This window comes from Nomascus leucogenys, chromosome 2 (assembly GCF_006542625.1).
Source record: "Nomascus leucogenys isolate Asia chromosome 2, Asia_NLE_v1, whole genome shotgun sequence".
Classification (NCBI taxonomy): domain Eukaryota; kingdom Metazoa; phylum Chordata; class Mammalia; order Primates; family Hylobatidae; genus Nomascus; species Nomascus leucogenys.
In genome coordinates, this window is record NC_044382.1 from 53,043,267 (window position 1) to 53,057,109 (window position 13,843).

General features: G+C 56.8%; 2 protein-coding genes across 5 annotated transcripts; one reads left to right on the forward strand and one right to left on the reverse strand.

Moving 5' to 3' along the window:
* Positions 1-81: 81 nt before the first annotated feature.
* Positions 82-7,361, forward strand: KIAA0895L (KIAA0895 like). 2 transcript variants are annotated; one of them, XM_030795531.1, is made up of 7 exons: positions 82-389; positions 2,979-3,604; positions 3,686-3,829; positions 4,088-4,220; positions 5,147-5,452; positions 5,535-5,632; positions 6,664-7,168. In XM_030795531.1, exons 2-7 carry the CDS (start codon positions 3,035-3,037, stop codon positions 6,826-6,828), a joined length of 1,416 nt encoding a protein of 471 aa, XP_030651391.1. In that variant the 5' UTR covers positions 82-389; positions 2,979-3,034; the 3' UTR covers positions 6,829-7,168. The 2 variants fall into 2 exon arrangements, with proteins under 2 accessions (XP_030651391.1, XP_030651394.1); XM_030795534.1 differs by lacking the exon at positions 82-389 and adding an exon at positions 2,499-2,591 and having other exon boundaries at positions 6,664-7,361.
* Positions 7,362-8,186: 825 nt separating this feature from the next.
* On the reverse strand, positions 8,187-13,579 carry NOL3 (nucleolar protein 3). Of its 3 annotated transcripts, none has more exons than XR_004026328.1 (4): positions 9,863-10,794; positions 9,456-9,748; positions 8,972-9,289; positions 8,187-8,870 (listed from the first exon to the last, which is right to left on the reverse strand). XR_004026328.1 is itself a non-coding variant. In XM_030795575.1 (4 exons), the coding sequence occupies exons 2-4, from the start codon at positions 9,738-9,740 to the stop codon at positions 8,863-8,865; spliced, it is 621 nt and encodes a 206-aa protein (XP_030651435.1). In that variant the 5' UTR covers positions 9,741-9,748; positions 13,508-13,579; the 3' UTR covers positions 8,187-8,862. The 3 variants fall into 3 exon arrangements, 2 of the variants coding, with proteins under 2 accessions (XP_030651435.1, XP_030651425.1); XM_030795575.1 differs by lacking the exon at positions 9,863-10,794 and adding an exon at positions 13,508-13,579 and having other exon boundaries at positions 9,446-9,748; XM_030795565.1 differs by having other exon boundaries at positions 9,446-9,748.
* Between the last annotated feature and the right edge of the window lie 264 nt (positions 13,580-13,843).

Consider the following 13,843-nt stretch of genomic DNA (forward strand, 5'->3'; position numbering starts at 1 on the left):
GGCTTCTCGTCGGCACAGGCCACACCCTCTCATTTGTCACCAGACCCCGCCTTAATAGTGGGGGGCTCCTCCCCCATCCATCCTTCATTCATTATGCACCCAGTGCTGGGTGCTTGGTACACGGGGGTGAATCAGACCCCGTTCCTGCCTTCGGGGAGTTCAGGGGGTGGTGGGAGGACACGGACCTAGGCTCCGACAGTGAGCTCTGAGTAAAGAAGTCGCCGAAGCAGTGGGACACTACACGCGGGGAAGGCTTCCTGGAGGAAGTGAGGCCTAAACTGAGCCTTGAAGAATGATTAAGTTTGCTCCAGGAATATATTGCAAAGGCATTCTTGGCGGAAGGACCCGAGACGTGAAAAAAACAGGCGTATTCTGGTAATTTCGAGGAGGTATGTCGAATGAAAGAAGGGGAGATGGAGGGGACTGGGCCAGGTAGAAACCTGTAAAGGGGTGAGGAGTCCAAAAAAGTGTACAGTTAGTTAAAGGGAGTGAAGCCTGGGACCTGAAGTCTTTTCAAGCAGCTGGTCATTAGGCAGGGTAGAGAGGAGTGGAGAGGGGGAAGATGAAGTCTAGATAGGGAAGCAAAGTGCAGGGAAGGAATAATTCTAGTTTTGAAAGAAGGGCTCTTGGATTCATTTATTTATTGAGCAATTGCTGTGGGCCAGGCACTGTTCTGGGTTCTGGGGACCCAGCTGTGAATGTTGGAAAAGATAAAACAGATAACTATCAAATATACCTATCATACAAATATAAAGTGTACTGAAGTACACTCCAGATGGTGATGACTGCTACAGAGAACAATAATTTGGGGAAGGGGAGATAGTGGAGAGGGGAGAGGAGATTTACTATTTTATAGAGGGTGTGTTAGGCTTTTCGAATAACATGGTATTGATGCAGAGATTTGAGGAAAGTGAGAGAGTGACCCATACCATTATATAGGGGGAGGAACAGCTCAGACAGAGGACATATTCTGTTTGATATGCCTGTTAAACATTCAAGTGATGACACTGCAGTGAAGCTGGACATGATGGCATGTGCCTGTGGTTCCAGCTACTTGGAAGGCTGAGGTGGGAAGATCGCTTGAGGCCAGGAATTCAAGACCAGCCTGGGCAAATAGACACTATCTCAAATTGCACTGAAATTGGCAACACTGGTCTAAAGTTTATGGAAGAAGTCTGAGCTAATGTATTTAAAACCACAAGAGTGGATGAGAACATCTAGGGAGTGAACATAAATGGAGAAGTTTCCATAGGCAAGTCCTGGAGCATTACAGTGTTAAGAGGTCAGGGAGATAGGGATGACCAGCAAGGTAGGAGGAGAACTAAGTTCGACTGTGTTTGGAAAACCAAGTGGACAGCATGTTTCCAGGATGCAGTGATTTTTTTTTTTTTTTTTTGAGATGGAGTTTCGCTGTTGTTGCCCAGGCTGGAGTGCAATGGCACAATCTTGGCTCACCGCAAACTCCGCCTCCCAGGTTCAAGTGATTCTCCTACCTCAGCCTCCCGAGTAGCTGGGATTACAGGCATGTGCCACCACACCCAGCTAATTTTGTATTTTTAGTAGAGACGGGGGTGTCTCCATGTTGGTCAGGCTGGTCTCGAACTCCCGACCTCAGGTGATCTGCCCGCCTTGGCCTCCCGAAGTGCTGGGATACAGGAGTGAGCCACCCTGCCTGGCCTCCAGGATGTAGTGATTAACTGTATCGGGTGCTGATCAATATGAAGATCATTGCTGGTCATTGGTGACCTTGATCAGATCAATTTGAATGGAGTGCCAGGAACAAAAGGCTAATTGGAGTGAATTTAAGAGAGAACAGGAAAGAAGGAACTGGAGACTGGGTATAGATGACTCGAGGTATGTGCTGCAATAGGAGCAGATGGAGGGAGATGCAGCGGGGCTGTAGCTGGAGGAGTGTGGGTTCTAGTGAGGGTTTTGTTTTGTTTTTTAAGATGGAGAAATAACAGCATGTGTTTATCCTGATGGAAAGACTCCAGTAGAGAGGAAGAGATTGATGATGTAGGAGAGAGGAGAAATGCTGGAAGTGAGTCACTGAGCAGGCAAGGGAGCTTGGCAGCTGGAGCCTCTCCAGGCAGTTTCTGGGGAGAGATGGGACTGGACTGAGTCCTGGAACAGAGTCGGGGTGAGCGCCCTGACACTGGCTTTGGATGACCACTGGAAAGATCCCTCAGATAGGGGACAAGCCAGAGATTGGCTTGGATTTGCTGAAGCTTCCTTCTGCTCCCCAAAAGCAGATTCTAATTTGGATTTCAACAGATAGCTCAGAGGAGAGAGGGCATTCTGAGGGGTACTGGCATAAGCATGGGGCCCTCAGACATTGAAACTGACTGAGACCAAATGGGCAGGAGGATGTGAGTAAAGCCAGGTGGGTGGGCAGGGGTGGCACTGAGAAGATGCCATAGGTTGAAGGCAGTCCCTGAGGCCTTCTCACCTACCTAATCTGCCCAGGCAACTGAAGCTGCACTGTACCACCTCCCAGATTGAGTGGGCACAGAGGTTAGAATCACGAGTAAGGGGCTCAGTCCTTGCCTTCAGGAGCTCAGGCTGAGAGGATTCCAGTAACCACCATCTAGGTGGGTGTTTAAAACTCTTGCTTTCAGCTGGGTGTGGTGGCTTATGCATTTAATTCCAGCACTTTGGGAGGTTGAGGCGGGAGGATCACTTGAGGCCAGGAGTAGGAGGCTGCAATGAGCTATGATCATTGCAGTGCACTACACCTTGGGCGACAGAGTGAGACCCTGTCTCAAAAAACAAAAACGAAAACAAATGTGCTTTCTCCCGGCCCAGCATACTTGGGTGAGTCTGCTGGAGGCAATGGACACTGCAGCCAATCAGACCCCTGGTAGCAGAGCCTGGGCCCCTACCAAGGGCCCAGCAGAGGCAATGTGGAGTACAGGGCCTGCTGGTCGTTTGGTCACACCCACTCATGCTGGTCCCCACATGCCCTTCTTTGTTCCCAGAGGTCGACAGTGTGGGGAGTTGGAGTGACCCGGCTGGATGTGACCCCCAAGACAGAATGGTGCTGGACTCGGGGGCTCAGGCGTATGATCAGGCACCCCCCAGCCCGCCTACCAGCCCCCCATCCCTGCGCCATAGGCTGAAGCCCTCAGACCGAGATGGGCCACTACTGTACCCCTGGTCTCAGTCCCTGGCCTTGCCCCTGGCTCTGGCAGTCCCCCCAGCACTGCAGCCCCAGCCTGAGCAGCAGCCGTTCTCACAGATGCACCTGGGTCACCGTGGCCACATGCGTCGCAGTGAGAGCACCTACTCTGTAAATAGTACTGGCCGGCAGGGTCGTGGCACCCTGGGACGGCCTCCACTTGGACGGGGACGGAACCCAGGTGGGGGCACCCTGCGGCCTGCAGCCTCCCTGCCTCACATTGCTAAGACTCAAAGGGATGCAGGCCATATTGCCAGCAAGAGCCCCTGCATGTTGGTGGCTCTGCGGCCAACCAACATGGACCATGAGCGAGACAAGTTCTTCCAGTCCCATTACACCTACAATCCACAGTTTGAGTACCAGGAGCCCATGCCCACGGCTGTGCTGGAGAAGTACTGCGAGGCCTCTGGACAGTTCATCCATCAGGTCAGTCCAGCCTCCCCACCATATCCTGGCCCTGACCACCCAAGGGCTTGTCCTGACCAGCCACTGTGGCCCCGTGTACAGGCAGTTGGCATCATTGAGGCTGTTCTGGAGAAGTTTGGAACCTATGAACACTTTGAGGCTGCCACTGGGGGGCAGCTGCTTACCAAGTGCCAGATATGGTCGATTGTGCGCAAATACATGCAGAAGGAGGGCTGCGTCGGGGAGGTGAGCTTGCCTGCAGAGCCCTTCCTCTACATGCCCCAAATCAGGGTATCTTGTGGGCGGTCCCAGGTCCAGCTCCACACCTGACCCACCCCTGCCCCTGCCCCTGCCCCAGTGAGGTGGGAGCTGGTTCTGAGCAGAGGTGATGAAGGGTGGGTGCCCTGGCCAATTGTCTGGCCCCGCTGCCCTGTGGCATCATTGGGTCCACCTGCACCCTGGCCCCAGGCTGGTGGCCATGGCTCAGAGCACTGCCACCTGCAGGTTGTGGTGCAGCTGAGTGAGGACCTGCTGTCCCAGGCAGTGATGATGGTGGAGAACAGCCGGCCCACATTGGCGATCAACCTGACCGGAGCCCGCCAGTACTGGTTGGAGGGCATGCTGCGGCATGAGATAGGTCAGGGTGTGGGTATCCGGGCAGATGGGTAGGCATGAAAGGGGCCTGGGAGCTGGGAGGGGTGGGAAGGAGAGGCCCCAATAACTCCCCCTTTTGTTTCTTCCCCATCCCTCCTGAGGTCGGGGCTTTCCTTTCCTGAGCAGCCACCTCCACCCTCTGGCTCACAGAGGTAGGCCAGAACATGCCTGCCCACACTCTGGGCTCACCCTCATCTCTTGGTCCTTTCGGGTATATTTTTCTCTCTCCACTTCCTCTCCGACTTCTCCCGACAGTGGGGGCAAGGCTGATCAGGCCCTGATAGGCCAGAGGGAGAACCCTCAGGGTCCCACCAGGCCAGCCACCACACGGGCCCTCCAGGGTGGATGGAAGGCCAGGTCCTGGGAATGGACTTGGCTTGAGGACACATGGCGCCTGGTTTAGGAGGGGACTGGTCAGGCTGGGCAGGAGGGTGCAGGGCACTAACCACTATTCCTATCTGTCTGTCCCTCTTCCTCGAGAATCCTGTTGCTCTGGGCAAGAGGTGATTTTTACCGGGGGCATCAGCGTGACTGTTCAAGATGATAAGGGCACCCAGGATGTTGGGCAGGGTGGTATATGTATTCTTGTGCCCAGGAGGGCTGGGGGCAATGTCAGTTTGGGAGAGTTCGTGCACGTGTGTGGGTGCGTGGGTGTAGGGTGGGGGGCGGATGGGTGGGAGAGGATTCATGTATGTGAGCCTCTATGGATCCTTGGGTGCCAGTCCACAGGAGGAGGAGCTTCACGCTGCCTGGGGCTGGGAGAGCTTCTGTGCGAGCCTGAGTTCGGGAGCATGAGGATGGAAGTGTCGCGGCCAGAGCCCCGGCCAGATGGAACAGGGCCAGGGCTGGGCTCGCAGGCCGGTCCCCGAACGCCCCGCCCAGCGCCGCCTCCCCTCGCCTTCCCCGCAGGCACCCACTACCTGCGGGGCGTGAACAACGCGCGCCAGCCGTGGCACAACGCGGAGGGCCGGCTGCGGTACGGGCTGCGGCCGGCGAACCCCACGGAGGAGGGCCTGGCCAGCCTGCACAGCGTGCTGTTCCGCAAGCAGCCGTTCCTGTGGCGCGCTGCGCTGCTCTACTACACCATCCACCGCGCCGCGCGCATGTCCTTCCGTCAGCTCTTTCAGGACCTGGCGCGCTACGTGCAGGACGCCGACGTGCGCTGGGAATACTGCGTGCGCGCCAAGCGCGGCCAGACGGACACCTCGCTGCCTGGTAGGTGCCAGCGCCGGGGAGGTGCCTAGAGCCGGGGTGGGGGCGGGGAGGGGCGGGGCTCACCGCCTTCCTGCCCTCCCAGGTTGTTTCAGCAAGGACCAGGTGTACCTGGACGGCATCGTGCGCATTCTGCGACATCGCCAGACCATCGATTTCCCGCTGCTGACCTCACTGGGCAAGGTGAGGGGCTGCGGACCTTCAGAGGTTCCGGCCAGCTCCCTGCCTCGCTGTAGAATTCCCTGAGCCTCGGATTGGTGCTAGACCGAGGGCTGGGTGTCAGGCCTCTGGTGGTGGGGGGCAGCGTGAGTGGAAGTGAGAACAGGAGATGAAATGACTCTGGCAGCAAAATCAGGTGCTTAACGGAGGCTGCAGGTGTATGTAGATACTGCATCTCAAAGGAGGTGAGCATTCCAGGCCAAGGGAGTGATCAGGAAGGCCAGGGGAAGGAGGCTGCAGAAATAGCCAGGGACCAACTCCCTGGCACTGGCATTTGTGCCAGGCCGAGGAAAGTGATTTCATCTGAAGCAACGGGGAGTGAGAGGAGCTTTAAGCAGAAGAGTGACACCGATATTTGCTTCAGAAGGCTCCTTCTGGCCATCATATGGGAGGTGGATTGGAGAGACGACTAGGGAAGGGAGTGCAGAGGCATGGAGGAGGCTTTGCCTGTCACTCCTGCAGAAGGGATGGTGGTCTGGCCTAACCAGACAGTGGCCGCTGGGTTGGAGATGAAGGGACAAGCTGGAGAGCTCTTCAGAGAGGGGAATACTTTTAACTCAGTGGCTACCCTGATGGGAGGGTGAGAGTCCAAGCCCCCTCCCTGGAATCTGACCTGGGTGACTGTGAAGAGGGTGGAGCTGGCATAAGCTGGCACTCAGGAGTTGACTATTGGACATGAGGCCATCCTGAGGGCTATCCAGGGGAAGACATTAAGGAGGCAGTTGGATGCCCATGTTTGGAGGTGACGGGAGAGGCTGGGCTGGAGAGAGAAGTGGGGTTGTAGGGCATCTATGACAAAAAGAAACTGTTGAGAGAAAGAGCAAAGATGAAAGATTGAGTCTAGAGGTATAAAACGTTGTATCTAATTGTGGATCAGGAGGGGAGAGGAAGGAGTCCCGGAGCAAAGGGCTGTGAGCTGTAAGCAGTGGGCTGGGACCAGCTACCTGAAAGCCAGGGGCCACTGCCTATGCCTGATGCCCAGCTTCCTCCTGCAGGTGTCCTATGAGGATGTGGACCACCTGCGGCCCCATGGGGTGCTGGATAATACCCGGGTGCCCCACTTCATGCAGGACTTGGCACGCTACCGGCAGCAGCTGGAGCACATCATGGCCACCAACCGGCTGGATGAGGCGGAGCTGGGTCGCCTGCTACCCGACTGATGTCCGTTGAGGGCTGCAGAGAGAGGCCCTGGACAGAAGCTCCAGATAGGCCCCCAGAACATGAAGCAGTTTGCTCTGTGCTTCCATGGCCTAGGTGTTTCTTGGGGGTGTTGGGAGGGCAGGAGCATTCCTTGAGGAGGAGTGGCAACATCAAAGTGTTTGTGTCCCTTGCCAGCCTCCCTGGGGCCTGGGGACCTGCAGCAGCATGTCTGGCAAACTGAGTCACCCTCCTGCTTCCAGCTCCCTGTTGAGCAGAGGGAAGGCACAGGGGCAGGAAGAGAGCTGAGCATTGATGGGGATGGGGGTGATTTGGGAATAGAAACTTGTCCTTGCATGAGATGGCTTTGGTTGTCCAAGTACTCGAGTCTCTCCCTTCCCTCACCTGGCCCCTTGGTGCTCCTTCAGCATTCGTGCAGTCTACCTCTCACTGGGTCCTGGTGGGGGTCGGGATCCCTTCTCCTGGGGTGATTGATGGCCTGAGCCTGGGGTCCTGGTAGTAGAGACCCAGCTGGCCTGGGGTCTGCTTTCCAACATTTTGCCTCTCTCACTGGTCATGTATTTATTCCATATTTATATGGTCTACTTCCTGTGGCTGCCAGCAGCAGCTCCTGAAGGTTCCGTGGGAGGGGGTGGGGGTGGACAGGACTCTCCTTCCTGGAAGGCACCAATTTTCCCAGCCCCACTCTCATTACACACACACACACACACACACACACACACACACACACACACACACAGTGATTTAGGCCTTGAGAGTCAAGCCCAAGAGCTCCCTTGGCCCTGTTCCCCACTCCCTCCACTGGCCTCTGCTGTTCTGTCTTTGCTCACACCCTCACAGCTGGTCTCTGGCAGAAGTTGGCATAGCCGGCCGGGCGCGGTGGCTCACGCTTGTAATCCCAGCACTTTGGGAGGCCGAGGCGGGCGGATCACGAGGTCAGGAGATCGAGACCACGGTGAAACCCTGTCTCTACTAAAAATATAAAAAAAAATCAGCCGGGCGTGGTGGCGGGCGCCTGTAGTCCCAGCTACTTGGAGAGGCTGAGGCAGGAGAATGGCGTGAACCCGGGAGGCGGAGCTTGCAGTGAGCCGAGATCGCGCCACTGCACTCCAGCCTGGGCGGCAGAGCGAGACTCCGCCTCAAAAAAAAAAAAAAAAAAGTTGGCATAGCCTAGGAGCAGCTGCAATTGCACCTGAGGGACAGGCCCTAGAGTATGGTGGCCCAAGTCCTGAACCCCTCTTGGACCAGGTGAGGTGCAGAGGTGGTTGCTGCTTCCAGTTTCCCTTCAGACTTAGCTGTGTGACCCCCACTCCTATCCTTTGGCCTTAGTTTTCCCATCTGTAAAACTCAGAAACGCAGCTGGAAAGTCCTTATTCATTTAGTAAGCGAATATATTATAATATGGATAGAGCGCCTTTTGTGTAAGTTACTGGTCAGAATCCTCAATGAGCTCCCAGTCCAGAGGGAAGCCAGACAATTAAAACAGTAATGACAATGATGTGTGTGGCCTCTGTCTACTCAAGGTCCCTTTCTGCTCCCCTCTTCTAATCTCACTTCCCAAGGCTGTGAGCTCTAAGCCCTCCCTATGTGGAGAGAAGTCACCCTCCCCTTGCTCCATGTTCAGCTCAGGGACTTGCATGGGGTTGAGCTGGTACCTACACAAGCTGCCAAGTGGCTCATGAGGGGAAATGGGTTGTGTATGCGGGCACGAGGTCAGGTCCTTGTCCCACTAGGGGGCTGGGTCTGGGATCTCCAGGGTGCAGCCTGGACTCCTAAGGGCAGATTAGGGCTGAGGACTGGATGATGCTTGTGGTGGGCTTGGGGCTGCCCAGGTCCCTGGGACTCAGAGGTACCCACCCTCAGTTCCTGGGCAAACAGAATCGTGGAGAGAGCCCAGGTCCCGTCCGACCCTCTGGAGTTTATTCACTTCCAGCGGTACTGGGCTGGACCGAGCCTTGGTGGCATCCGATTCAGCTCCAGCAGCATCCCAGGTCCTATCCAGCATTGCGGGGCACCGCCGATCAGAGCTCTGGCCGTCAGGAATCTAGAGATTCAGGAACAGTGGTCAAAGAGGTGGGGTCCGGCATCCGCTTCCCAGGCCATGCCCTCCCGCCAAGCCGGCTCAGGGTTTGGGCGGCCTCACACCTTCGGACTCGTCCCTTTCCTCGAAGTCGGGCTCGGGCTCTGGGTCCGGTTCTGGCTCTAGTTCCGGCTCTGGTTCTGCTTCAGGCTCGGGTTCCAGCTCTGGCTCTGGCTCCGGTTCAGCCTCTTCGGAAGCCTCAGCTTCCAGCTCTGGCTCTCGCTCCTCTGGGGTCCCGGATTGCACCGCCTCGGAGCCCTCAGGGCCCCCGGCCTCGTCGGGGTCTGAAGCTCTGGGCAACTCGGGGCATGTGGTCCCCGAGCCGGGTGCCTCCGGCGCCCAGTGGCCTGGGCATGGAGGGTCATAGCCGCGGTCCCGGTAGCCTGGGGCGGAGGTGGGAGTGACTGAGGCTCAATTTACCCCTGTGCGGTTTCACACTCGCCTACTTCTAGCGGAGACGACAACCCCGCCCTCCCCGGGCATTTTGTCTGTCCCAGCCCCGTCCCTACTCTGCTCTAGGCCCCGCCCCGCGCGCTCACCCGGACCCACGTGCTGCCAGTCCCAGGCGGGGTCCGGCGCGCCCGCGGTACGCTGGGCACAGCGCAGCAGCTCCTGGCAGGCGGCCTCGCCCTTGCCCTGCACCAGCAGCAGTAGGCGGCGCACCCTGCGCTCGGCATCAGGCAGTGCATCCAATGCCTCGTACTCTGGCCCGGTGAGCACGCCCCGCGCCAGCAGCGCGTCCAACAGCAACCCCGAGTCCGCCTGCAGCGTCTCGACCAGGCGTTTCCGCTCGCGGTCGATAGTCTCCGACGGCCGCTCCTGCGCGTTGCCCATTGTCGGAGCTGCATGGGGAAAGGGGAGAGAGGTAATGGGGGGTTGCCCTCCCCGCTGCCCTCGCCGCTTTGACCTCTCTCTCAGTGCCCCCAGTGAACACCCGGGCTGGGGTCTAAGTTCACCTCGATCCCAGCCGCCAGTCGGCTCCGCAATCACAGGACCTGGAGGCCAACACTGGGAACTCGGTGTCCTCCTGCCTCTCCAGACGCTCCGTCCTGTCTCCTCCTCAGGCTCCTCCTTCTGTCCCCAAGCGTCAGCCGTGGCTCTCCTCTCCTCCCCTGCCTTTCCCAGGACTGGCATCTACTCTCTGAATGCCCTCTCCAACCAGGACCTCATGAGCTCCAGCCCCGGCGAGTTCAGACCCCGTTTATCCAAACTAAGATCTTTCTCTCAAATCTGCTTCCCCACCTAACCAGGCAGAAAAACCTAGGATTGATGCTGATACTCCACACCCAGCTTGCAGACAAGTCCTTTCCAGTCTGACTGCTGAATATTTCTCTCACCATCCTCACCGCTTACTAAGCCCAGCCTTCTGCCTCCTGCTTTGGCCCAGCAGAACCCAGGATCAGAGCTCCCTGCTTCCATACTCTACCCTCCAGTCCCCTCTGCACCCAGAGCACAAAGTGCTGAGAGCCTCGCTGCCCCTCTCCCCTTACCTTGACCCTGAGATCCAACTTTCCAGGACAAGCCCCGCCTCTACACCCTCCCACCAACACCACCACCATAATGCAACCCCAATGTAGTTTCATGGCCCTTCCTGGTCCCCTGATTCCTGAGCAGAGATAACAGAATCTTCTTCAGGCCTAGCTCTGACCAAGATCTCTTGACATCGCCTGAGACCCACCTGTCTCCCTACTGAAGCCCTAACTCCCAATGTGACTGTCTCCCTGCTGACCCACCTGGCTCCCTGCTGACCTGGGAATGACCTACAGACATTTGTTGTTTGATCTTGAAGTACCCAGGGCCTAGCTCATACAGGCTACTGACAAATGCTTGCCAAACTTGGACTGATTTTCCTCCATGGATCGCCCTATTTTGAGAGACTTTTTTTTTTTTTTTTGAGATGGAGTATCGCTGTTGCCCAGGCTGGAGTGCAGTGGCGCAATCTCGGCTCACTGCAACCTCCGCCTCCCAGGCTCAAGTGATTCTTGTGCCTCAGCCTGCAGAGTAGCTGGGATTACAGGCACACACCACCATGCCCAGCTAATTTTTGAATTTTCAGTAAAGACAGGGTTTCACCATATTGGCCAGGCTGGTCTTGAACTCCTGACTTCAAAAGATCCGCCTGCCTTGGCCTCTCAAAGTGCTGGGATTACAGGCGTGAGCCACTGTACCCAGCCTTTTTTTTTTTTTTTTTTTAAGAGGTGGGGCCTTGCTATATATATATTTTTGTATTTATTTATTTATTTATTTATTTATTTATTTATTTTAGTAGAGACGGGGTTTCACTATGTTGGCCAGGCTGGTCTTGAACTCTTGACCTCGTAATCTGCCTGCCTCGGCCTCTCAAAGTGCTGGGGTTACAGGCGTGAGCCACCGCACCTGGCCTGGTCTTGCTATATTGATCAGGCTGGTCTCGAACTGCTGGCCTCAAGCGATCCTCCCATCTCAGCCTCCCAAAGTGCTGGGATTACAGGTGTGAACCACCATGCCTGGTTCTTGAGAGACTATCTCTACCAACAGCAGCTATTAGGGAGAGTCAATCTGCTTTATCCATTTTTTTTTTTTTTTTTTTTGGACAGAGTCTCACTCTGTTGCCCAGGCTGGAGTGCAGTGGCACATTCTCCCCTCACTGCAACCTCCGCCTCCTGAGTTCAAGCGATTCTTCTGCCTCAGCCTCCCGAGTAGCTGAGATTACAAGCGCCCGCCACCAAGCTCAGCTAATTTTTTGTGTTTTTAGTAGAGACGGGGTTTCACTATGTTGGCTAGGCTGGTCCCAAACTCCTGACCTCGTGATCCGCCCACCTTGGCCTCCCAAAGTGTTGGGATTACAGGCATGAGCCACTGCACCCAGCTGCTTTGTCCATTTATTGTCAACCAAGGATTATGGCCATTCCTGTGAGTGGCCTGACCCAGCCAGCAAGACCCCTGGCATTAGGAGGCAAAGACATCAGGCCTTGGACCATGCCCTCAGCCCACTCCCACCCCGATAATAACTTCTCCTCCTCCCCGCCTTGGCTTTGTTCACATGGCATCCTCCCACCTCTTCTTCCCTTTGCTGTCCCTCCTCTGCCTCCTTCTCTGGCTCTAGGAGGCTCAGCCTTCTCTGGGAGAGAGGATTTAGTCCTAGACGCCATCCTGCCTCCCAGGTCTCTCTCAGTACCCTCTGGTGTCACACTATACCTCCCCCATCACTTCACACCCTGGCTTCCTCCCATTGAAGCCCTTCCCCCCGGGGCCAGCTGAGACCAGGACTACCCCCTGCCCCTCCATCTCCCTTTATGTCCCATCTGTGATGAGTCTTGCTTCTCCACTTCTCAGTGAGTCTCCATCAGCTCCTGCTTTGCCACCCCACCATCGTCACCTCATGTCCTGTAACAGTCCCTCTAAGCCCCTCTTACTCCCATTCCACCAGGCCTGATAGCACAGTGACTTTTACAACTCTCTGGGCTAGGACTGCTGTTCCCATTTTACAGATGAGGAGACAGCCTCAGAGATTCAGTGGTAAAACTGGAATCTTACTTGCTCCAGCCTGAACTATGAGGAACTGAACTATATTTTCCTGTCTAGCAGAATTCCATCCTAAATACCTATCTACCTCCCCCCACACCCCACTGCCCATCAGAGAGAACCCAAAATATCTGGTCTGGCTACTCTAGCCTCCTCCCACCACCCTGGACAGCCAGGCCCTTCCCAGCTTCCCTCCACCAGCCAGGGCTCGGAGAACTCACTATGCCTCTGGCACCTCGGAGCCTTTGCTGATGCTGATCGCTAAGACTGGAATCCTTTTCTCCTCCCTCCGCTCCGTGGACCTATCCATCCTCTAGGACTCAAATGTTCCCTTGTCTACACCAATGCCTAAGTGTCCCAAGGGCTGGTGGTTCCTTCTTCTGTGTACCCCGTGAACAACACAAGCCCTCACTACTGCATTAACTGACATCATTGCACTGTGTACAGGCAGACTCTCTGCTTTCTTCAACTGAGCTTTCCAGAGTGTCCCTCCAATCGGTGGGCAAAGGAAGGGAGAGGGGGACAGCACCTACTCGGGACAGACACAGGGAGGGTGCAGATTGGATTGGCCCCTCCTTCTCTCCAACCTAAGTTGTTTTCATGTTAGCCTCCTCCTCCTATGACCCCAAGTCCTGCCCTTTATCCTGTCTTGGGGTAGAGACTCCAGCTGGTCTGGGCCCTCCCTTTGAGGCTCTCACAGCTCTCAATACCGAAGTTATTTAGCGGCCAGTCCTTCGAGGGTGACAGGTCCGATGCTTCCCAGAGAGCCAAGTGGCGGGGCATGGAGCTGGGTCCTAGCCCCCAACCCTACCTCGCTGCGCGGGCTCTTTGGCCAGGAAGCCAGGGTCTTGGGACGGTGAAGAGCCTTTGCGCATGTGCGACTGCACGGATTCCCCCTTACCTCCCTCCACCCAGTCCCAGAGCTTGAGAGTCCTGCGGCAGGGCGGGGCCCACAGACCTACCCCCTCCCCTCCGCCCGACCCCCGAGCGCCGCAGCCGGTGGCGGGGCGCTGATTCTGCCCAATCTCGGTTTCCCTTCCCTCCCACAGCCGGGAGTGGGGGTCCCGGTCTGGCCCGTTTTGGGCGGCCCCACTCACGGGTCGAGCCTCGGCGGGGCAGGAGATGACGGTGCAGAAAGGGCCGGGCAGGGTGGGGGTGGGTGCAGCAGCTGCGGCGGGGGCGGGGCGGCCAGGGCTGCTGGGAATAGGGAGGGTGAGGGTTCTTCCCCGGGCGCTAGGAGCCACACCGCGGAGGCCGCGCGCTGGCTGGGGACGTGCACGTAGTCAGCTTTCCCTCCCCACCCGGGGCGCACCAGGAGATGAGGCCAGGAGGGGGCAGTTCGGCCCGCGGCCCCACACGTCCAGTGCCCACTCAGGGCCTGCCAATTTCCAGGTGCTTTCCATCTATCTTGTCATCGACCCCTCTTCTCTGCC